This window comes from Nomascus leucogenys, chromosome 3 (genome assembly GCF_006542625.1).
Source record: "Nomascus leucogenys isolate Asia chromosome 3, Asia_NLE_v1, whole genome shotgun sequence".
NCBI lineage: Eukaryota > Metazoa > Chordata > Mammalia > Primates > Hylobatidae > Nomascus > Nomascus leucogenys.
The window spans coordinates 79,676,154-79,702,273 of record NC_044383.1 but is presented as its reverse complement, the minus strand read 5'-3'; the positions used below and the strand labels follow the sequence as shown (position 1 = coordinate 79,702,273).

The 26,120-nt window shown below is 32.5% G+C and overlaps 1 protein-coding gene across 2 annotated transcripts in view; it reads left to right on the top strand.

Annotated features, from left to right (window-relative positions):
- Positions 1-24,397, top strand: part of EPHA7 (EPH receptor A7) — a 181,230-nt gene extending 156,833 nt beyond the window's left edge. The window contains exons 8-17 of one of the 2 annotated variants that reach the window (XM_030809475.1): positions 3,042-3,150; positions 3,803-3,858; positions 8,239-8,352; positions 9,423-9,608; positions 10,195-10,256; positions 11,408-11,617; positions 12,638-12,787; positions 20,520-20,713; positions 22,037-22,192; positions 23,953-24,397. In XM_030809475.1, the coding sequence (XP_030665335.1) occupies positions 3,042-3,150; positions 3,803-3,858; positions 8,239-8,352; positions 9,423-9,608; positions 10,195-10,256; positions 11,408-11,617; positions 12,638-12,787; positions 20,520-20,713; positions 22,037-22,192; positions 23,953-24,067 (1,352 nt within the window). In that variant the 3' untranslated portion in view covers positions 24,068-24,397. Of the gene's footprint in view, positions 1-3,041; positions 3,151-3,802; positions 3,859-6,925; positions 7,233-8,238; positions 8,353-9,422; positions 9,609-10,194; positions 10,257-11,407; positions 11,618-12,637; positions 12,788-20,519; positions 20,714-22,036; positions 22,193-23,952 lie in introns of those variants that run through there. The other variant, XM_030809476.1, reaches the window with a different exon arrangement.
- Positions 24,398-26,120: the final 1,723 nt, after the last annotated feature.

Here is a 26,120-nt window from a genome sequence, read left to right as displayed (position 1 = left end):
GTTTCAAATCTCTCTGCTCTGCCATGTCCGGTTATAGAAGTTTGGATGAGCTGGGTCTCTGTACCCTAATTTCTAGTATAGTAGTACTCAATTCACAAAATATCTGAGGTGTAAGTTAAATATACAAAGTGTCAAGGAGAGCCCCTATCATGGAAAGTCTTAAGTGTCAGCTCTTATTAAACACAGCCTTTCTCAAAATTTTCCCTCCCAGGAGCCCTTTTACTATTAAAAAAATGTTGAGGATATAAAAAAATGTTTTATATTGGTTATATCAATTAATATTCTCCAAGTTAGAAATTAAAATGGAAACTTTAAAAACACAAGAACACACAAACACATTTTATTAGCCATCAGAGTCATGGTATTATCATGTCATATACCTTCTGAAAATCTTAACCGCATTCAGAAGCAAATGAGAGTAAAAAAGTCATAACAACTTCATATTATATGAAAATGATTTTGAACTTGCAGACTCTATGAAAAGTTACTGAGGACTCTCAGGGTTTTCCAGACTACTCTTTGTGAACCAGTGAGTCAGCATAAGGTACTATGCTAAGAATTAAGGAGGCACAGAAACACACAGTTCATGATCTTTATTGAAAGTTCAGTGAAAGACAGGGACAGGTACACAGATTCTGGCCACACAGTTAAGCAGTGGTGGAATGCATGGTCCAGTGATACCACCATGTCAGGGAGCAGTAACTCGCTGTGCCAGAAAGCAGGTCAGAAGGTAAGATGCAGCCTAAAAGAAGTCACTTGAGCACCATTTGTAAAGAGAGGCCGGGCGCGGTGGCTCACGCTTGTAATCCCAGCACTTTGGGAGACCGAGGCGGGCGGATCACGAGGTCAGGAGATGGAGACCATGGTGAAACCCCGTCTCTACTAAATATACAAAAAATTAACCGGGCGTGGTGGCGGGCACCTGTAGTCCCAGCTACTCGGAGAGGCCGAGGCGGGAGAATGGCGTGAACCCGGGAGGCGGAGCTTGCAGTGAGCCCAGATCGCACCACTGCACTCCAGCCTGGGCGACAGAGCAAGACTCTGTCTCAAAAAAAAAAAAAAAAAAAAAAAAAAAAAAAAAAAAAAAAAAAAGAAATTTGACAGTCTCTTCCATTGCACATACATCCTAAAATCCCCTTCTGTGCAGTATCCTACTTTTTCGAGGTTTTAAACCATGATATTCTGTTTATAGCCTTAGCAAATTACTTTTAATATATATTGCCTGTGAAATAGATGAAAATATTAACCATAATGTCAACTATGGAAAGATTAAAGTATGACCCTGCCAATATACAAAAATGTATAAATAAATATGCACAAATTCTGATTCATCATTCACCTGAGTTCATTTTTCTCATTAGAGTTCTGTTTCTGAAGCTAAGGGAAAAACTGAGCCTAAGACAAGCAGAGAATTAGGCCCATGGGACACATTGATTGAATGGAAAGAATTTCATAACATATGTACATAATTTTTTTCTTTCTCATGACTGGAACTACTCCATTCTTTTTCTTTCTTAAAATGTATATAAAAAAGCAGACTAAAAACAAAAAATAAACAAACTTTTAAAATACTTGAAAGTCATCTTTTCTCTGTTGTGTGATAATAGGCTGTAATTCAGAAATTAGTATTTGAAAGTTGTTTTCTTCTTCTGTTTTTCTTAACATTTTTAAGGTCCCTCAGGGAGCAATTCAGCAGGTGATAAATTAAAGAATGTGTATAATCTTCTTTGTTCAGAAAGTATCCATTAGACCAGAGCTATTTTTCCCGTTTTTCAACACAGGAGCTATCTCTTATTAGCATAGGTATGCAAAATTAAGAGATAAGTTGTCAAAAGGAGACAGACAAACTAGAGAAAGGCCAATCTGAAAAAAACTTTATACTTCCTATTGTGGCAAGATATGTTTTGCCTTCATATGAATTACTTCTCTAGAGATCTAGTCCCTTGCCATCAACAAGAAGGAATGGTATTTTCCATCCTACCTTAAATTAAATATTGCAGCTGTTGATTGTTTCAGAGTTAGCAAATTATATTAGTTTGACATTATGTATTTTATGATATTTGCAACTGGATCATTTATTGGAATATTCATTTTCATTGTTTCATATGTCTTTGATGATTTTATATAGTCTGTATTGCTACTGAAAAGATGAAACTCTGGGAAAATATGACAATTGTGAATCACCATGTAAATAAAACTTCACTAATTTGGAAAAATTGAAGTGATAAGTGCAAAAATTCTATATCAGAAGGTGTTTTAAAAGACATGCAAACATGTACTTCTTCCCAAAGAGACTGTCTGAAAGGTTCAGCCAGGTTTGCCTTAATGAGCATACAAGAATTATTTAGTATTGTACAGGAAGGGTGTGCAGTTAGGTAATGATAGTGTTTTTTAAAGTACTTGCAGAAAGTTTGCTCTTTCTAAAATAGGCTAGCTACTTTGTAATCTTCAAATATGAAACGTGTTTACTCATACTTCATGAAAATTAACACAGATAATATGGCTCATCTTTTTCCTGAATTATAGTGGACTATAAATTCATGATGTTTATGATTACATGATGCTTTCCATTTTAATTGATGATACGAGAGATAAAGCATTTAATGTGTGTTAAGGTACTTCAAAAATACGTGAGGTATGTATTTTGGTTCTGATTTCACATACCAAAAAACAAGACACAAAGGGATCAAAATCAAATGCCTTGCTGAGGAACAATAGGGATTTAATAGCACTTGCAGATCAGATGTGTCTATCTCTTGATTTATAATTAAGCTTTCAACAGCTAAGCAGGAATATAGTCACTCAGTAAGGCATTTATACGTTCTTTTATAGCTGATAAATGGAAAATATGTGAAAGTATTGTCTTTACCAGTTCTTTAAAAGGCAGAAATAAACATTTATTTAAATTTACTTTGTTACAATATAATGCAGTTATTTAAAATTAGAATGAATTAAATAGAAAAGATATCTCTAATTTTATTTAACCTCTCAAGTTCTTGCATGATGTCAAGTATTTCTGAGCCTAATTCCTCTGTTTACAGCTACAGCTGTCTCCAGTGAACAGAATCCTGTCATTATCATTGCTGTGGTTGCTGTGGCTGGGACCATCATTTTGGTGTTCATGGTCTTTGGCTTCATCATTGGGAGAAGGTAGAACACAAAGTTGTTCTAATCTCTAACATAAAATGTATTGCTTTTTAAGAATTATGTCAGCCTATTACTTAGTGTAATAGAATTTTAAATAGTAAATGCAAACATTCTTTGATATAAAACATTAAAGGTCAATAATGTGTCATTCCTTCAAGATCAAAATGGAATATGAGTTTGATCACTGCCTTTAGTTTAAAGCACATGAGTATTGCATGAATTTTTTTTGCTTATTTTCAGAGTTAAGTTTTCATAATAAATATAGAATATACCTGGGGAAATATTTACTCTTTTAGCTATTAAATGTTTGTGGACACCATTTAAAAAGTTTTTCTTTTCAAGAAAGAAATATAAGTAAACATTCACTTGTGAATATCTTTGTAAATTGAAACTTGTGGATTCAAATCATACTGAATTTTGTATATTCAATCTAAATGTATTTTTTAAAATGTTACTTTTACATTTTCTCACACAAAAAGTTTGTTTTCTGTGCATTTTTAATCATGTGAATTGCTATATTATTACTAAATGGATTCGTAACTATGAACAGTAAATTTAACTCTAGTAAGTTGCTGAGTAACTAAGGTACATTGTACTGAATATTAAATATATAAAGTAAAATGATGGAGATTGTCACAAATTTGCTTTCTTTCAGGCACTGTGGTTATAGCAAAGCTGACCAAGAAGGCGATGAAGAGCTTTACTTTCATTGTAAGTGTTTGGCTTTTCTTTATTATTATGTACCCCTATTAACAGAAAAATCTGGTTATTAGCATTGGCATTAATAAAGTCCTCATGCATCATGCTTGAAATTATACCATGAGCTCAAAATGTTTAAAGCATTTGAATAAGATGTTTAGAATTAAAATCATGTGATGTGAATTTGAAAAAATAAAATATATTCAGAAATGTCATATAACTGCAGGATATTCAGCTGCTTTTACATCGCAATGTTTCGTTTTGCAAACTTTGCCCAAGTGTTTCTTATCATCCTAATAATAATACATTAAAGGTTGCATGTGCCCATTCTCTAGCTAAGGAATGTCACGTTAGGTTACAAAGATAGGCCCTTTTTTAATCCAATGAGTGATGCTACCACAAAAGGCTAAATTAAGGAGCCTCTTTCTCTTCAGCTTCTATAAATTACCCATCACTGATAGATATTTCACAGGACATAAATAGTATAATAATAAGATTCATACTTCTGATGTTTTCCTATGGATTTGAGTTAGCTTACTCTTAAAAGTTCATTTTAGAAATCATATTTAGAAGAAAGCTTAGGGACCCAAATAAAATAGATGCCTATCTGCATTAATCTTATTCTTGTTGCAATGAGGATGGCATGTGAAAATGAGAGCACTGAGAGTAAATGTTATTACTTTATGTAGGCAAAATCAAAACCTAACAATCAAATTACTTCAGTTATGATAATTGATGATGTTCTTACCCTAACCTATTTTCCCCATTTTTAATCCTTAAGAATATTAAAAACCAATTTTATTATTATTTTGTAGTACCCATAATCTTTGGCAAATGTTCTCGTGTGTAGATAAATTTCCCATGACATAAGATGTAAGAATTGTATCTTTTGTTGTGTTATTTATTAGATTCTTATGTCAGTATCTGTGAAGATACTGTCCTATACTCATCCTAAAGTCATAAGAATATCAAAGCCTCCATCAAGAATTTCTAATACATTTTAGATTTTCTTTGTGATTCTTTTTTTTTTAAAAAAAAAAGCTCAAATGGCAATGTGTGGTTTAAATACACAAATTGTAAATGCTCTTATCATTCCTAAATTTTCTCAATGTGTTTGTATTTTTGAACCAACAGTTACCTTTAGTTTTCAAAATAGAAGTGGTTTTACATAACACAAATCCAAATTGAATAAGAAATTCTCTTGAATCTCAACCTCTGATGGTAGGAAGGGCATGTGGGGTAGTACAATTTACTACAAATTGAAGTTAAAGGTATGCCCAGAAGTGGCTTTATTATGAAGTTTAATATTCAAGGCCTCTTACTTTCACGGGCCTTTTTTAGGCCCTGGTAGTGCTGTAGCAAATTTATGCATATAATCATGTATTCTTTCCCCTAAAAAAAGTATCCCAAACTGTATATGGCGTAAGCCTCAAAAAACTTAAATATACCCCTGATTATGACTGAGTATGTGTGTTTCTATACCCCACTTGGGATTATTTGATATGCCCCCAATGTCAGAACTTCCTTTTGCTAATCTGGCATTAATTTTTCTGCGACAAGCCTCAGTGAAGAGAGAACCATAGGTAGTTTATAGCTAGAGGAAATAGAGAAAAAAGTGGAGGTTACCTTTTTTTGTTTCTATTTAATGACATGTGAGAATATTTTTAACACTTCCCCAGACAGGAAGGAGCAGATCAAAATTCGAATGCCTAAATTTTATTTCTAGTGTAGAATGTATATAGAAAAGTAACATAAGACTGTAGTTCCTGAAATCCCTGGTCCTGCCCATATGTGAATAATTTAATGGCACAATTATTTAATATTACCATAATCAGTATGTCACTTTTATTTATTGAGCATATTCGAAATATCCCCAAATGATCACATACACCAGTTTATTTGCTTTTAACTTGCAGGTTAATGCAGAAAGTCAGTTGAAACATGGCTTATCCAAAATTTGTTGTATAGCCTTATGCTTAATTGTCATCAGTCAGTTTTAATATTTTTATGCCATTCACTTTTTTCACATTTCACATCCAGTTTGTAATTAGGAAATATATAGTTGCATGCCTTACTTGCTAATATAGACAAGATAAGCTTGCTGTATATAGTTTTCATCATTAGAGAAAACTATCAGTGGTGGTTTTAAGATGTTTAACTTTCATGAGAAATCGAAATAATATTTTAAAATACAAAAGTTCATACTCAAGTTGGGATAAACCAGAATATTCAGAAATAATGTCAATATTTTCCTTATTTTAAAGCATTCATTTTCAAATGAATAATGAAAAAGGTGCACTTAACATATCCTATCCTGGTAAATTCTTAATATTTTGAATCACCCTTTTTCCAAGGATATGTTTTCTTGTCATTTGATTAAAACCAGGTATTTTATTTGATTTTATGATTACTTAATATAGAAAGTATAATACTGTGGTAACCAGCTGTTTACAAGTTGCTGTCTTTTTATTCCTCTATTTAGTACATGGACAATTTTCCCAGGTGCTAAAACACCAGATTGAATTTTTACAGAAACTTGAAAGCAACCATTTAACTAGCTTTTAGAGCACTGAATTTAATAGAATGTCCAGTCATTTGTGTCAGGCACCCTCAACTCTCCATGGCCCCAAGTGCTACATTTAAAGATATAAACACAATGGAGGAATTTAGTGAAGCAATTCCAATTTACATTTTGTTTCCTCCTTACCATTCCTTCTAACAATGTCTTCAAATCCAAGCTGGGCAGTATTTCATGTTTTTATGCCAAAATAGCTCTGGCCTGTCAAAATGTTTTATGACAGCTTGAATAAAGAACCATCAGAGACCGTTTGAGATGCAGAAGGTTACCTCCAATCTAGCTCTCTTATCAAAACAAAATTTTAAAAAAATGAAAGAAAGAGAGAATAAAAAGGGAGAAGATGGCTCATTCTCCATCTGCCTGCCAATCTAGGAGGTTAACCTATTGTTTTCTTCCCTTCTCTCTTTTTCTCTTCCCCTTTTCCCTATACTCCTTCTTCTCTCTTTTCTCCTTCTATCCCCTCTCTCTTTTCTTCTCGTGTTGTTTTTTTTTCATCTTCAGCTTTAGTAACAAATGAGCATCTGTCAGTTTTATAAACTGCAACAATAATTGTTTAAGACAATCAATTTTGGATAAACAATCAACTACAGCAGAATAAATCAAGATTTTTAAATCCCATTTTCCTTTATACATTTTGCTTCTTTTTGTTATGTGTTTACTTTTAAAATATAATTTTAATGTGATGACATAAGCACAGTTAGGCTGCAGTGTAATATATAAAGAAATATATTGTTCTCCAAATAGTAAGATTTGATGAAAAGATTGTTCAGTGGCTTTGTTAAAACAATAAAGTTTTTTTGAGGATATAGTGTAATTTTTATTGCATTAATATAACCAAATATATGCCTATCTATCTTATCTTTGTCTTTTACCAAATAGATTTGGAATACATTATTGTAATTGAATTTTATTTAAAGTTGACATAGCATTATCTGTTACCTGCATGCTTCTGGGTGCATTTTAAGAAGATTTTAACTTTTAAGATTATTCTATGTTGTTTGCATTTTGACTACCTTTTGTGAGGCATATTGGCTACCTCCTCAGCAGTTAAGATCTTCCAGAGCCTTATAATTGAAAGTTCATATAAACCATTCCTCTTTCAAATCGCTGTCATACTTGGTTAACAGATCCCAGGAATATTGTAAATTTTCTAACTTTACTCTGCACTTTGTATATCTGGCCTCTATTGCCCTTGAAGGTGAAGATGAAACTGTCTTTAGAAGATATCTCTTTGATTCTGTGATAGAAGTCCCTCACATCTTGTATTAATTTTATGTATATATCAACGGTGGTTGGTCTTTAAAAAAAATAAATCAAAAGAATAAGTAAGATGTCTAAATGTTTTTAATATTGCTGTCAGTGTAGTAGGCTACCTGTAAATGAAATGTCTTCTTTTCCCAGTGTATTAATTTGATTGATTGACTGACGGGTAGATTTACAAATGTGTTTCCAAGTCCATTACAAACCTTAATATGGCTTGAACTATGCCATGATAGCAGTGAATTTAATTAAACCTCCAGTCTGATAGGCATGTCAGAAATTTTCGTGAATGTCTTTTGTTGATTTACTGGAAAAGCAATTCAGCTAGTAACCTATGAACTGGATCCTATGTTACCTATAGAAGCTTGCAGATAATACCTATACGCCAGCAGACTGAAGTAGTCTGTTAAAACTGCTGTGAATCAGGTGCTGTGGAAGCAAGTTCACTGTTCCAAGGAGCACTCTGCATAATGAAATTCCTGGGCTGACTGCACAATAAGTGCTTTGCTTCATCACAGTCATGCTTTCTTACATCATTACAGTTAAATTTCCAGGCACCAAAACCTACATTGACCCTGAAACCTATGAGGACCCAAATAGAGCTGTCCATCAATTCGCCAAGGAGCTAGATGCCTCCTGTATTAAAATTGAGCGTGTGATTGGTGCAGGTAAGGCTATTGTAGCTTCCTTGTTCAACTGTTCCATTTAGCCAAGATCGAAAGTCATACGTCATAATGACAGGCAAATAATTATCCCTCAAGTATAGAACTTTTGCATTTACCTGAACTGTTGGAAGCAGTGAGGCTGTACTTGTTTATGAAATCTTACGAAAAAATGTGAAAAACTAGCATGTGGCAAAAGAATCCATATATTTTTGGTTTTCTGTTGAATTTTTAAGATACTGTTCTACTACAAGCTACTTTATAATAGCTCTGGCCTGTCATTTAAGAAATGAATTTGTATTTTTAAAAGGTCAGAAATTTCCAGAATTTTGCTGCACATTTCCTTTTACTTGATTTACTGTCTTCTTACAAAACTTTCATTTTTATCTTTTTTCTTGTATTTGTAGGTCTTAGCCATTGTACTTTAAATTTATGTAGAAAATTAATGTGTATGAATTATTTAAAGGGAATATTTTCTATATGTATGTATTTTTATAATAATTATACATTTCTGATTCTTATTCCTTTAAATCCAGTAGACATAGTGCATATAAATTCCAGATTTTAAATCTTTAATAAATACTTTCTTCGCAAAATTAAAAGGAAAAGCAATGTTTACAATTTGCTGATGTGTCTTCATGCTTTAGTAGGTAGTCTAGGTTATATACTAATATATATAAAAAATTTTAAATATATAATATATAATAGCATAATTCAAATCCAAATGTTGACCCTGAGTGTTGGTTAATTCAATTGAAAAATAGTAGCCTGTTTAACAGACAGTTTTAGGAAAGCGTAACTTCTATTAAGGAGCTCTGAACTGTATCTTCAAGTTTTAATTTCATTTATGCCATTATTTTCATAAACAACTTTTGTGTCTAGGAAATAGACTCCCCTATATATGGGAATGTATTCAATGTAACTTACAGGGCTTTACCAAGTATTTCTGAAAATATTTTAAAATGCTTTCAAATAATTTACTAAAAGTTAAAGAAAGATAATTCAATGCATTTACTCTTAAAAGAAAATTACAGTGTTTAGAAACTAAACTATGCCTGCTTGTTCTGTTACTTCAGGAGAATTTGGTGAAGTCTGCAGTGGCCGTTTGAAACTTCCAGGGAAAAGAGATGTTGCAGTAGCCATAAAAACCCTGAAAGTTGGTTACACAGAAAAACAAAGGAGAGACTTTTTGTGTGAAGCAAGCATCATGGGGCAGTTTGACCACCCAAATGTTGTCCATTTGGAAGGGGTTGTTACAAGAGGTAGATATTAGTTATATCTTTATTTTATCAAACAGACTGAGTGTCAGAAATTAGCATTATTATGTACATAATAAAACAAATTATGAAATATGTTGCATAGTCTAAAAGAATGTGTTTTCTTGGTATGTAACTAATCAAAAAATTCTTCCTTTATGTTATCACCTCAAGGGAAAAGAAAGCAGAAAAAAAATGAATGCAAGATTAGAGTTGAAGAATAACTCTGATAGATGGAATAACTGATAAATGTTTTTATTTCTCTTTATTTCTCTTCAAGAGACATAATAATTATACAATATAGTCTTTACATTTTACATAAAGTGTAATTTTCTCTGAGTTTTACTCACAAAGCAGGAGTCAGAAGAACACAGTGACTTTTATTTATATGGTTTAATTTTATGAATCATGACCATCTTCCAAGCAGACATATAGTGACTTTTTGAGCTCAGCAGCAACAATAAAAGAAATGCTCATGCTTCTCACACTCACTCTTTCAAAAGAGCACCATGTGTTTTATTGGGGGATGAGAAAGGAAATAACCACACAGTTGAGGTTACGACTTCTGAAACTCTTTTTTTTTTAATTTTAGGGAAACCAGTCATGATTGTAATAGAGTTCATGGAAAATGGAGCCCTAGATGCATTTCTCAGGGTAAGTACCGAAGTGATCTACTTATTATAAATACACTATGCTTGCTACCAATATAATTTTATGAACTTTCTTTGCCATGTAAAGTGAGAGCCTTGTAAAATAGTAAGAGGTTAGAAGATTGTCTTCGAAAGTCAGATTAATAATCAGAGTTCAAGACTAGATTAAACTAGAATATTTTGAGCATTTAAGTGATATAATGTGGTCAAGAAGTTGTTTCTGTTAATATTATTACCTGAGGTATGGAGGATGCCTGAAGCCCTGAATTTGAATTCATGTTATAAAACATTTTTTCAGATGGCAAAGAAAAAATAATCTAAAGAAAAAGAGAACATGTAAAGTTATTTAATATGATCTAGAATCATATTTAACTCAGGCGTATAAACAGTCATAGGATTTAGAGAAACTTTTATTGCTGCATCATCATGATATAAGTATCAACTAGAAAAATAATCCACTCAGACTAGCATACTTCATCCAGCATGTTTCTATTCAGCTGGAGTAGTTTTTTGGTTAAAATGGGTTAGAAGTGCCCAGTCTGGTTGCAAACAGTTCACAATCCCATTTGCTAGTACATCTGTCCTAGAGAATCCTTGTTACAAGTAATGCTCCTATCAGTAGCAAAACTAAGAAAAAATGAAATGGAAACAAAGTAGCCACTACAATCACTTTCTACATTTTAGTTTCTCTTCATTTTGACTCAAATATTTCCTCCCTTTCTCTTTTTTAGCATTTAGAGGAAAATAAACCTTATTATATGTATATTAATTTATTTATATACTTTTATATTATTTAGACTTTTTGGCATGTGGGGAAAACACTTAGCTATTGGGGGTAATTTTTTAGATATTCTCTTTCCAAACTTAAAAATTAGCATATCCTTTTAGACTTGTGCAATCTCAAACTGTTACTAGTTCATTTTTAAATATCAAATTAGTATAAATAACTAAATGATTACCAAAATTCTCTTATTTGGCTGTCAGCTAAATGAGCATGTTATGTTTTTTTCCACAGGTATCCATGTTATATAAAAAATTAATTAAAAATTCCTATTATGCAATAGCAAATTACTAGCATGCAGATATTTTTCATGGTGATTTTTGTCCCTTTTAAAGTATGCAGTTAACTGGGCTTTTATTTTTGTCTTCCTGCAGAAACATGATGGGCAATTTACAGTCATTCAGTTAGTAGGAATGCTGAGAGGAATTGCTGCTGGAATGAGATATTTGGCTGATATGGGATATGTTCACAGGGACCTTGCAGCTCGCAATATTCTTGTCAACAGCAATCTCGTTTGTAAAGTGTCAGATTTTGGCCTGTCCCGAGTTATAGAGGATGATCCAGAAGCTGTCTATACAACTACTGTAAGAAAAAGTCATTTACTGCACTTCTTCATATTCTTAAGATTTTTCTACCACGAAAGCAGGACCTAATAATGTAAAACTAAACAGGAGAAATGAAGCAAATTGAGCTAAGCATTTTGAGGTTGCTTTTTTTGTTTTTTGTTTTTTCTGGAAGAATCATTGTTTGTACAATATATATATATAGGCTAAGAAGGAAAGTGTTGATAACATGACTACCTTACATTGGGAGAGTCATAGAATATAGTTACATACAAAAAACATCTAGTTACTAGCACTCATATTTATAGAAAACTGTAATCACATTTTAAATAAAGATTTAAAAGAGTATTAAGTATGCTAATCCTTATAACCTTTGTAAGATTGGAAAAAAAGAAAATATGTGAGAATTTATTTAAATTATCCATATTTTATTTCATTTTCATAGTAACTTTGCCTAGTTTGTCTTTGTTGTGGCTGTTGTTGTTGTTGTTGAGATGGAGTTTTGTTCTTGTTGTCCAGGCTGGAGTGCAATGGCACAATCTTGGCTCACTGCAGCCTCCGCCTCCTGGGTTCAAGCAATGCTCCTGCCTCAGCCTTCCGAGTAGCCAGGATAACAGGCGCCCACCACCACACATGGATAATTTTTTTGTATTTTTAGTAGAGACGGGTTTTCACCATGTTTGCCAGGCTGATCTTGAACTCCTGGCCTCAGGTGATCCACCCACCTCGGCCTCCCAAAGTGCTGGGATTACAGATGTGAGCCACAGCGCCCAGCCTGTCATCGTTTGTTCAATATATTCTTGCCCTAACACCACACAAATCTCAATCAATTGAGTTGCCTTGTAAACTTGAAATGACGAAACTTGTAATGGTATTCTAAAAATCAGATAAATAACTTTAAATACACATAGAGATTCAAGATGGGTAGACCTGATGCTGCTGAACTACCAACCAAAAATGCACATATGTATTTATGGTATTGCCATAAATAATATATAAGTTATTATACATATTTAAAATGTTCATTTCTTTTTATAATAGGGTGGAAAAATTCCAGTAAGGTGGACAGCACCCGAAGCCATCCAGTACCGGAAATTCACATCAGCCAGTGATGTATGGAGCTATGGAATAGTCATGTGGGAAGTTATGTCTTATGGAGAAAGACCTTATTGGGACATGTCAAATCAAGATGTAGGTGTTACATTCATTTAAACAAAAAGGATTGAATACATTAATAGCCAGTATTACTGGAACATGTAGGTAATGAGAACATGTAGGTTCTCATTAAGAACACGCTTTTAAATAATTATGAAAATACAGTTTTCCACAATTACTACCACACTAATTACCATAAATTAGTGGTTCTACCAATTTTATTATTTTGGCTTTCATTTTGAATGATCACTTTCTCTTTTTATAATATAAATTATATGGACACAAAATAGAAGCTTACTAATGGTATTTCCTCCTTAATAAAGATAATGTTTCCACACTGCACAGCTGGAGTAGGAGCATCACATGAGTAAAAGAATCATTTGTGAAGAGGAGGGAAGGAAGTTTGGTTGTGCTTTGTCTTTGAAACTTATCTTTTTCTTTTAGTGTTCTAAGAAAATTCTTTAAATTATCTACTGTTGATTGGTTTAACTAAGTTTTAGTTTCATGAGACAATCTAGATTTTATGATCAATATTAGTAAAGGTTTCATAGTGATATTTTAGAATGTAATCACAATAAGAATATCTTTGGAAATTCCTTTTAAAAGTATATTTATTAAATGTACATACCCTGTTGCCATGAAGACATGCTAAAACATAAAACATACTGTTTTCCGTTGAGAAAAGAAACTGACGGTAGTCCATGTGAGGGTATACATCTCACACCAAGAGACCTCTTATTAAACAATATAGCAAAAGTGCCAAAAAAAAGTTGCTTTTATTAGGTTGAGTTTGTTAAAATGGCCATTTTGTAGGCCAGGAGCACTTATAGTTCAACCTACTGAAATATGAGTGAAAATTAGATAAATGTAGAGCCGGTATGAAATCTAGGAAGATATCCAGGATTGTACTGAAAATCTGGTGGATACCTTGGTTCAGAGCTGATGAGCCAATTCTCTAAGGATGCACACTGGAAAGTTGAGAGGTTAAGGTTTAGAGGTGTATGAAGACTGATCAAATGGACTCACTTTTCTATAACAGAGATGCAGTACACTTGTAATTAGAAATGAAGATGTAGGTTTGGACAAATTGATGAAGGAGTTTTTGAAGGAGTCTGGAAATGATACTAATGCAAATTCTTGGAGTGTGGAGTAAAAAAATAAGTAGTGCTTAAGGAAAATCTACATTGCCATTTAGAACAAGGATGTGACTAGCAAACTGGTTTGGAGAAAGCTCGAGGTATTATAAACATAAATAGCAATAGAAGCTGACTACTACGGTTACATTTGAGTTTTTTTAAAAAGAGATCATGCAAATTGTTATATTAAATCAGTAACTTTGATTTGAACTGTAGAATTGCCCATATCAAGTTGCTATGGGTCTTAAAACTTACAGTAGTTATTTTTAGACAACTAACATTTAAGACTGTTTTATATGTTGTTGATAAGGTTATGTTTGATACTTTCCCTACAAAATTTTTCGTTAACTGAGAAGTCCCCAGTCTGAAAAGAGGGAGATTATAAATCAGTCATATCTATTGATATTTTGAATTGGATGATGACATAAAACTTTTTCATTTGCTTTTTGTTTTGTTTTTGTTTTTCAAAGATAAAAGTCTAAATGATGAGTCTGTTTGGCAGAGGCAAAGTTGTTAGTATTTGACAGGCCTCAGTGTCAAAGATTTCATAGACTGTCAAAATTTGGACAAACAAATCCTTAGGGCAGAGAAAGAGAAATATTTTCATTCCCTAGACACTCAGTGGAGTTTCACTTCTTTTGACACCTTCCTTCTGTATTGAATTCAAACATAAAGGGACTGACAGGACTGACAAATTCAGAGTTCACTTAACTTCCAAAAACAAATAATGGAAATGGTTAAGAAAAAAATTAATATCTCCAATTTTAAATTTTAAAATGTGTTAAGTATTGTTTTTTGTTTTTCTTAAAAATGAACATCATGAATATAGCCTTACTATACCAAGGATTAATATTTTATTAGTCAAATGACATAATTAGTCTATTGTGCAGTTTAGTTCTAACCTAAAATAATTGGCACATTCTTTAAGTTTTTTATTTAGAAGGTCTAAAATAATTAATAAATTTGGACACAGGTTTGTTTAGCAGTGAGAGATTACCTAGATAGGTCAGTTTGTACAGCGAAATTGATATTCATATCCCTATTAGATAATATTCATTATTTTATAATTATGTCAGTAGAGTGCTATTTGAACAATTATATGTTTAATTTTCAATATGCAAATGGAGAAAAATTGGATAATTTAGGATAATGATTTCCATTCTGGGATAAAATTTTCTAGAGAATAGCTTTTTTCTAGGAATCTGTGGTAGGAGTTCATGGAGAGACTTAGATCTATGAACCCCTGTGAACCCCTGATACATGTGGAAACTGCTGTGTATGTGTGAATATATTATTTTTTTTCTGGGAAGGGTGCCTTCATCAGATTTTCAGATGTATTCATTGTCTTTTAATTAGCCTAGATGGATTTATCAAGTGAACCAATTAACTCTACATTATTAAAATTTAGTTGCTAGGAATTTGTCAGGGATTTTAGAAAGCCCTCAAATTTTAAATGCCTCCGATTTTAAAAGATTTTTTACAAGACACAAGAAAACAAGATGTACAGTGATGGTTACATTTCTAAGCAAGTCCACACAGTTCCAGGCTGAATGCTGGATAAGGTGAGGTTTTTGTAACCTGAAGAGACACAAAAGGGTGGTGTAGAAGCTAATGAGTGAGAAAGTTCTGGACTATCTGAACAGTTTGTGTAACTCTGGACAAGGCAATGAACAAGAAAAACCTAGGGAAAACTAATAAACGTATACATGACCAGACTCATACTCAAATAGGTTATCCCTTAGTCAACCCTTGAATGGGCACTCATTTGTATTTTCAGGTGTCTATTATTTTCTTAAGTTTTAACTACAATGGAAACAGTCGGATTCAGTTACTTGCAATTAAAACCAAGAGGTTAAGCTTTCCAAATAAATTTCCAACTTTCATTCTTCTAAGAAATCTGCAAACATTTAGCTCTTTCCATTAATGACTTTTCAAAGAAAAATCTTCATGTATGTAAATGTAGTCAAATACAAGAAATACTGTGGAAATTGAAAATATCCTTTTGGTTTTCACTGCAGCTATCTTTTAATTGAATTTATATCTTGATTGATCCAAATCAAATTTTTATCCTCAAATTATGAAATTTTGAAGTTTTTTACTATATAGATATTTTTTTTCTTCTAGGAGTATTTTTCTTACATTAGTATTTTAATGTATTGTAATATAAGAAAAAATACTACTAGCATAAAAAGAATAAAATCTGTATAGTAAATTAAGTATCTTAATAGTTAACATAAGAAAAAAGTATTTTTAAAAAATAACGTAAGAAAGTATTTTTTTCTTATATAAAGCTAGGCCAGTAAATTGTTAATTTTCCTAGTAGGTAGATATTAGGATGTTAAAAACTTTAAGCTTTTTTAAAGATAGGAGACATAAAGATAATTCCTTAAAGCCATATAAGAAAAGTCATTTAAGAGATTGGAAAATACAATACACTCACAAGTAAATGTATTCTCAGCTAAACTGTGAGACCTCATTTTTCCTTTTAAAAGTCATCACTGATTTATGACTTCATATTTTTTCATGTTAATGTAGAAGCAAAATTATGATGTTGTTTTATGTAAAACTTTGCCATAGTCTCATAAGTGAAGTCCAACTTATTTAATTGCATAAAATGTGGGTCATGTTATTGTGAGGTTAATGAAATAGAAAATGAGTATTGAGCAGAGGACAGAAGCCAATCATGTCATATGCCATTTTGAGTTATTACAGGCTCATTAATGGGGTCTTATTGTGTTCCTTTTTCTCTTAATTACAATGGTCATACTGTAATAATATGGAAACACTTCTCAGTAAGTAACTTTTGTTTTTATTTCTAAGTATTGCTTTACAGCATTTGCCAAAGAAGTGGTCCCTGTTGTGTCCCAGAAATCTTTTTTAAAATTACATTTACCCAAATCACTTCTGGTTCCTCTGGGAACTATTTAGATATAGAATTGGTTATGAATGAATTTTATTAGGATACTAAGGCAAATACAAGGAGTTTCTAGTAATTTCACAAGAATATGTTTCAGATTAATTCAGTGAACCAATTACATAATCCTCTAAGAAGTGGAGGGCCAGTGCATTGTTTTTCCAAGTATATCTAACTATTTGAAGAATGTACCTATTTTTTCATTGGAAAAATAATGCCATTCTTAACAGCATGGGCTCTGGTCTGATGGCCTACGTCAAATTCTGTCTTTTCTACTAACAGCTACCTGATACTGACTGGCCCTCTCTTTTTTTTCCTGTGCGCCACACATTCTTTATCTCTAGAATCAGTATAATAATGATACTTAAACCTAATAAGGATTTTGTAAGAATCAAATAAGATAATTCAAGTGTAAAACCATGCCAATCATATAATAAGCACTTAATAAATATTAACAATGATTATTAGTTGCATATTTAACAAGAAAATTGTTTTACTGCTAGGCTAATAAATGAAAACTGCAGAACCTCAAAGTTCAGTTTTTGCCTAAATTAACTCCTATTGGCTGGTTTTGTTTCAAAGGGTGTATCTTGGATTATGCCAAACTGCTCTATAAGGTCAAAGAGTTCCCAGCAAGTACCTTGTGTTCATGGCCATAGGGATGTGACTATTTATGAGATTATTTAAGTTCCAATATCTCTTATTTTAAATGTTATATATTGTTGTTATTCCTTTATAAATGTATAAACCATTATATCTTTGAATATATCTAGGAGTTTCACTTTGAAGTGAGATCAGTGTTGTTTCTCTACAATAACAAAAGCAATCATTAAATTTCTGTAATGCAGTAGGACAACTACAGAGGTTCATTAACTCGCGTTTTAAATAATCATTTAATGGTCCTGTGTTCAGTGCTACAAAAACTTAAGAATATATTGTGTTGAAAGCTAAAGAATCAATTTTAAGTGTTATTGTGAAAGTTTGGAGTGCTATTGAAAAGTATTATGTCAAGAGGGCATGATAAGATTTAGATTTACATTTTAAAACATTATTTGGAGGGAAAGAAAAAAGGAAAGATCACTTGACTTACATTGTTCCTTTCAGGACACCTAAAGATAAGCTATAAGCAGGGAAATAGGTTAGAAGGTGATGGGAAATAATGAGGACTGAATTAATGTTATGAGCATTAGAATGCAGTCATGTCAAATCAGAAATAGACTGTATGTGTTTAAATAGAAGCAGCCTCAAATACAAAAAGCCACTCGTTTTCCAATGGAAAAAAATACCCCCAATTGCTTATTGTGTGGTCATTTTGAATATATAAAATTTCAGAAGTTATTAATTTATTCCCAGCTTGATCTGCTATTTAAATCATTTAACCCAGCTTTCTAAAAGTAAATTACTTTTACTTTTATTCACATTTTTTAACATAACATTTTTGAATCCAAGTACAGTGCTATTACTGGAATGTTTTGCAAAACCACTTGAAATTCTTAGCATTTAAAATGTTTTTTAAAAAATATAATGTCTCCTGTACTTATATATTTGTGATCCTTGCAGAGTTACCATTTGTATGTATTTGTTTGATGTATAGCTTTTAACAGGGATACTTTAGAGGAATGTTTACAGTGATATGTACCATTTGTAATTATGGGATCATAAAAGGAAATTTTTGAGTTCTGTCATATGACCTCCATTGCATTTAGCACCAACACTGATTAAGGTCACTTAAGGCCAAGGTGTTTTCTCCATAATTGTTGTTCAAAATAAAGTACTTAAAGAAACACCTCAGTGTGAAACTTTGTAAAGACTTAACTATGGGATAATTACTCCATCACTTCAGGGAGATGTGTATATAGAGAGATATATATAAATGTAGATATAGATATGGAAAAATACTTTTTCTAGTATTTGAGCATAGATTGTATTTGAGAAGTAGAAAATCATCAGAAAGTGGTGACTAATTGTGTATATAAGAGGATGTGAGGCAGGAGGATCAGGATGTGAGGCCCTGGAGTTCAAGGCTGCAGTGAGCTGTGATCGTGCCACTGCACTCCTGGATGACAGATCAAGACTCCGTTTTTTTGTTATTGTTTGCTTGTTTGTTTTTAAAGAGAGAGTGAGGGAATGAAAGAATCTGGGACAGTTTTCAGCTTTCTGACTGGGACTAGAAGAGCCGTTAGTTGAAATAGTAAAAGATTGGGAAGAGAGGTGATAAATTCAATTTTAAATATATACAGTGGAAGTACCTATGGACAGTTCAGATGAAGAGTTTAATAAACTGATAGAAATACAACCTAGTGATTAGGAGAGAGTTTGGTCTTAAGTTTTATACTTATATAAATTTTCAAAAATTACTATAACTAAGTCCATCTATTAACTTTTTAAACTTTAGAGTTAGAGATTTTTCTTAAAAAAAAAAGTAGACTTTTTTTCCCCTTATACAAAAGAATTTTTTTTCAAATATTGTTGATGTCAAGTACTGTACTCATTACGTCCTATCCTACAACCTTTTATATTTTAAGGTGCTATTTTTGAGTGTCAGCATGCATCTTAAGGATGTGTTTCCCTAAAAATATTAAGGCCATCAACATTTCTTAAAGCCAGCTTTTTGTTTGCCTACTTTTAGCCTTATTTTCTTTGAAAATTCAAAGATTTTTTTTTTCCTCAGAAGGTCATTTTTTGTTACATTTCTACCATTATATCAGTCAGTGTCAAAGGATTTGTTCTTCCCCGTCGAATACTATTTTAGTGTTCTCCAATCCCTTCTTATTTCTGCTGTTTGTGTTCTTGTTCTCTTCCCTTTGCTGCTCAGATTTGGAACATTTTCAAATTTTTAAGATCTATTTTTGCCTTTCATATAAATAAAAAACCCAAGTCTGAATGATAATTTTTCTGATTGCCACATACAAATGTTTATAGGGGCCTATTTTTCATTAACATTCAAAGCTTCATATAAACAGTTTTTTAGGCTATTAGATATAAATAGGCAGTGGAATGCTGATAAAACATAATAATAAAAACCAGCTCTCTGACTGGGAAAGCCCTGATTTGTACCCTTTCCCTATTTCCTGCTGTAACCCTTCCCCCCACGCTGATTTCAATCTGCCAGTGTGAGGTAAGGGAACTTGGAGTAGGGAAGGGATGCAGTCACCACTCATAAACCAGTACAACCTCGCTCCTGTCTTACAACTACTGTCTTATAACACTAACAATAAGCTTCATATTGTTCAAAAGACTCAAGTGCTTGGTAATATTTTCTATTATAGTACATTCATATTATTTTGCTACCCTGTTTAAAAGTGAATCATTTTGGCTCATTCTGGGTAACTCAAATTCCTTTTACAACTTGCAGAATTATTAAATGTATGGGCACATATGTACACTCACAAATATATACAAGTAAGATAGTTCCATAACATGTTCCCTTTTGAAAGCCTCTGGGATGATGTTAAAACTTTCCATCTATTGTACCCTGGATGAACTTAATTGCTGTTCCCTATTGCTGAATTAACTAGGAAATGTCATCATATCCTGCACTTCACGCACTGCTTAATAACATGCTTAATATTCATGGAAATTTTGGGAAAAAAGTAAGTCTTCTGTGAAGCATTGTACCTCATTCTTATCTGGATAAATCATTTTGCCTACCGGGAAATTTGTTTTATTATAATTGAACCTAAATCAGTAATATTTGTAATGTCCTTTTGGCTATTAGGTTATAAAAGCAATAGAAGAAGGTTATCGTTTACCAGCACCCATGGACTGCCCAGCTGGCCTTCACCAGCTAATGTTGGATTGTTGGCAAAAGGAGCGTGCTGAAAGGCCAAAATTTGAACAGATAGTTGGAATTCTAGACAAAATGATTCGAAACCCAAATAGTCTGAAAACTCCCCTGGGAACTTGTAGTAGGTAAGAAATGCCTAAGGGAATGGAATCTGGGAGAAATTAAAACAGTAAAATAAACCATTTATCTCCTCCACCCCACCACAATGGCAAATTGACTTTTGTGTTGACGTATAAACTCATATTAAATGTATTGCATTTACAGAGGTTTATTTTTTTCTTTTCAGTTAGGCTTACCTTAATTAGTGCTTAAAAAGAATCTATTAGTTATTGTATTTTTTAAACTTATAAGTATCACTAGCTGCTTTTATAAAAAAACTTTATAAACTGGATTTTTGTGATAAGATAGCAGCAGTTCATATTTTCAGACCAATATTATTATTATTACATGGGTTTTTATTACTGTTGTCCTTGTTTTTTGTTATATGCTTAGTACTTATTTAATTGTTTTGCTTCAAGTCATTTAATAAATGATTCAATGATGTTAAAGTTTATAAAAGAAATTCAGGCTAGGCGCAGTGGCTCACGCTTGTAATCCCAGCACTTTGGGAGGCCGAAGTGGGTGGATCACGAGGTCAGGAGTTGGAGACCAGTCTGGCCAACACAGTGAAACCCTGTCTCTACTAAAAATACAAAAATTAGCTGGACATGGTGGTGGGCACCTGTAATCCCAGCTACTTGGGAGGCTGAGGCAGGAGAATCCCTTGAACCCGAGAGGCAGATGTGGCAGTGAGCTGAGATCACGCCACTGCACTCCAGCCTGGGCGACAGAGCGAGACTCCATCTCAGAAAAAAAATTCAATACATGATTAAAGAGGTATAATCATTAAAAAGAGTCCATTCATCCTTTGTATTTGGCTTGCTTGATTGTAATGCATGTTAATAGTTATTCAGCTTCAGACGCCAGGTAAGATTGATGCTCTGGTTTACATTGGTAGTAAGTTAGGCACCTGTGGAGGTGTTCTAACTCCCCAGGCATTCACAAGAATGCCATCAGCAAAGGAGATGCACAATATCTCTACAGCACCCTTGTGGCCTGAACAGGTTAGAAAACAGCCATATGTGCATCATTTACTCCCAATTACTTTTGGAAAAGCAAATGAACAATTATTTACTGATTCCAAATATTGTTGGCTGTACTTTTAAAAACATATGGAAGACAAAACCGGGTGGTCATCATATCTAAATAAAATGTAAATTTAGGAGTTTGTAGTTACTGGCATCCTGGATGCTTTAGGTTTTTATTAGCATATTGATGTATTTTTTTTATTATGTACACCAATTAAAACATCTAATTTTGTTCTTTATACCTTAATTTTATATAAGCCAAAACATTCTTTCTTTGGTAGTTCATGATAATATTCGCTTTTCTGCTTCATTTTTATCTAGGCCAATAAGCCCTCTTCTGGATCAAAACACTCCTGATTTCACTACCTTTTGTTCAGTTGGAGAATGGCTGCAAGCTATTAAGATGGAAAGATATAAGGATAACTTCACAGCAGCTGGCTACAATTCCCTTGAATCAGTAGCCAGGATGACTATTGAGTAAGCTTAAACTCTTAAAATTGTATTTAAGGGTTTACTAGGTACAATCTACACTTTATACATTAGGTTATCTTCTTTATATTGAAAGAATTTGAATCCCAAAATCAAGAAAAAAAAGTACTTCTTTAACAAGTTCTTACTGTGTACCAGGCATTATACTAAATAGACCTTTAAACATATTACCTTTTTAACCTTCACAACAATAATTGTGTTAAGTCTATAGTTTTATGTTGTTGCCAACAAGGCTAAAGTTCAGAAAATTTAAATATTTCCCCTAAGCCAAGTTAACTAGTAGGTAATAACTAATATGGCTCCAGAGCTGGTGTTCTAAACACCATCCAGTGAGGCTTCCTCTGTAGTTAACCTCTGTATTACTTAGATTCCTATTCACTGGGAAACTTTCTCCATTGCAAAGGAGGATTTCTTTCACCATGTTTGTGTTGAACTTAAATAATCTCAAAACTTTATACTCAATGCTGAGATGCATTAGAATGTCCAATATGATTATTTCTGAAGAGATCAAAAGAAGCTTAATTCAGTTAACCATAGCTTAAAAGTAAGAGTTCAACTTACTTTTTGGAAGATGTATGATTGATCAACTCCTTTTTTTTTAATCTGAAAAAAATGACCTGATAAAACAACTTTTGAGATTTCTATGAACTTGAAGTTAAAAGAACTCACTTTTCCTGTCTGGCTCCATCACTAATTATGGATTCCTGGACAATTTAAAAATCTCTGAACCTCAGTTGACTTGGCTGCAGCATGACTTTCATGGGTGACATAGTTCCTCTTAGTCAATGTGTTTGAAAATGGAAAACAATAATCAAGGTTCCATTTGTGGGATCCTATATTGTACTGTCATCGTTTTCCCAATGAGATGAAGACCAGCAATCAAATATTATTTTCTGTTATATGCCAGGAAATGTCATGTACATGGATTTAAGTGTGTGCATGCTATTTTGTTCAGTTTTCTTCTAGTCACTATGTGGGCATTTTTACACTTGGGTCCCCAAAGCAATCTGTACCCCTGAAAAACCATGTTTCTCAGTTACTGCCATGAAAAACTACAGTGCTATAGTTTTGCAATATTTTAGCTGCTTGTAAAAACATCAGCTCATTGTATCTGGCTATTAGGAAAGGCAAAACACAAACAGATCCAATTCTTAATTCAAATTTAAGCTATTAAACATAGATGCTGTACATTTTAAAAGATAGTTTTTATAACATATAATGAAATGATTGAACTGACTGAAGTAAGTATATAACCAATAATATGCTCAGAATTACCACATGTTAATTAAATCCAGTATAAAACTTGACATGGTCATTGATGATTTCCAATTTTTGTACTAGATCCCACCAACTGTTTTCATTATCCCTTATCCAGCTTTTTCCAGTTTGAAATTTCTAAATCCCTATTAGGTTCAAGAATACAACATTTCAAATAACATTTCCTAACCTTTCCTTAAGTTAATAATAGTTTTAAGACTTTAATAATTTCTTATGTAAAATTTCAAATCACTTTAAAAGTGAATTGAGAGTAAATTGAGAACCTGAGCAGTTAGGTTTTTACAAAGGAGAATGTTGATGTAGGTTTTACAATTCTGATCTGCTGCAGGGATGTGATCATAATACCCAAGAACACTAAGATAAGATATATTTGGCTAAGATAACGTATTTAATTAAACAGTTGATGACAGTTTAGTGCCACATTTATTCTTTGTAAGGTACCTAATAAAAAGTGCATTTGTCTTTTTCAGGGATGTGATGAGTTTAGGGATCACACTGGTTGGTCATCAAAAGAAAATCATGAGCAGCATTCAGACTATGAGAGCACAAATGCTACATTTACATGGAACTGGCATTCAAGTGTGATATGCATTTCTCCCTTTTAAGGGAGATTACAGACTACAAGAGAACAGTACTGGCCTTCAGTATATGCATAGAATGCTGCTAGAAGACAATTGATGTCCTGGATCCTTCCAACAGTGAAGAGAAGATTTAAGAAGCACCTATAGACTTGAACTCCCAAGTGCCACCAGAATATATAAAAAGGGAATTTAGGATCCACCATCGGTGGCCAGGAAAATAGCAGTGACAATAAACAAAGTACTACCTGAAAAACATCCAAACACCTTGAGCTCTCTAACCTCCTTTTTGTCTTATAGACTTTTTAAAATGTACATAAAGAATTTAAGAAAGAATATATTTGTCAAATAAAATCATGATCTTATTGTTAAAATCAATGAAATATTTTCCTTAAATATGTGATTTCAGACTATTCCTTTTTAAAATCATTTGTGTTTATTCTTCATAAGGACTTTGTTTTAGAAAGCTGTTTATAGCTTTGGACCTTTTTAGTGTTAAATCTGTAACACATTACTACACTGGGTACCTTTGAAAGAATCTCAAATTTCAAAAGAAATAGCATGATTGAAGATACATCTGTGTCAGAACATTGGTATCCTTTTTGTGCCATTTTATTCTGTTTAATCAATGCTGTTTTGATATTGTTTGCTAATTGGCAGGTAGTCAAGAAAATGCAAGTTGCCAAGAGCTCTGATATTTTTTAAAAAGAAATTTTTTGTAAAGATCCGACAACACACTATCTTTTCAATGAAAAAAGCAATAATGATCCATACATACTATAAGGCACTTTTAACAGATTGTTTATAGAGTGATTTTACTAGAAAGAATTTAATAAACTCGAAGTTTAGGTTTATGAGTCTATAAACAAATGAGGCACTTCATCTGAAGAATGTTGGTGAAGGCAAGTCTCTGAAAGCAGAACTATCCAGTGTTATCTAAAATTTAATCTGAGCACATCAAGATTTTTCCAGTCTCGTGACATTAGGAAATTTAGGATAAATAGTTGACATATATTTTATATCCTCTTCTGTTGAATGCAGTCCAAACATGAAAAGAAATAATTGTTTTATATTATAGCTGAAGCATGATAAAGGGGCAGTTCACAATTTTCACCATTTAAACACAAATTTGCTGCACAGAATATCACCATTGCAGTTCAAAACAAAACAAAACAAAAAGTCTTTTGTTTGTGAACACTGATGCAAGAAACTTGTTAAATGAAAGGACTCTTTACCCTAGAAGGAAGAGGTGAAGGATCTGGCTTGTTTTTAAAGCTTTATTTATTAAACCATATTATTTGATTACTGTGTTAGAATTTCATAAGCAATAATTAAATGTGTCTTTATAGATATTGCAGGAATGTATACATATTGTGAGTAATGCTTTCAAAAGTTATGAAAATCATGAACTACCCCAGAATTGAACTGTTGTACTTCCAAAGAGAATTGGGCTGTTTATAATGATTTTAATAGAGAAAGATCCCAGGGATCGGTCATAATTGGTCTTGTTTGATAATGTGGGCATCCACAAACAAACAACAGAAACAAAATCTGTAAATGTTCCTTTGTAAAACTTGTAAATTTTATTTATAGTGTCTTGTTTTGTACACACATTTCTCTGTAGTGGGCTCTGAATACATTGAAAATGCACTATATTTTTCTATTTTACTTGCAGAGCATCACAAAAGAACAGGTATTTTCAGTGCTACATAATGTGTTTTCCCACATTTAGGACCAAAGATGGCTACAGAAAAACTCAAATGGATTGCTTCCCAAACCCCTCCCCACCCTTCTTTTTTGGTTTTAAATCACTGTACAGTGTTATTTGATATTTTAATTTATTTTTTGATTGACTAGAAAAATCATTTTGATTTCACTAAAATGTTTTTTTGTCCCTAAGGAAAAGTAATCTGTAAAAATAATTTTAATTAGCATAATACAGTCACCTAGACACTTCCATTTGTAATCTTTGTAATAGACTGTAAATATATTTTTGGAACTATAACACAATGTGCTTGAGGGTTATTTTTCAGTGTCTGCAGTGTATACAAGTGTTTATA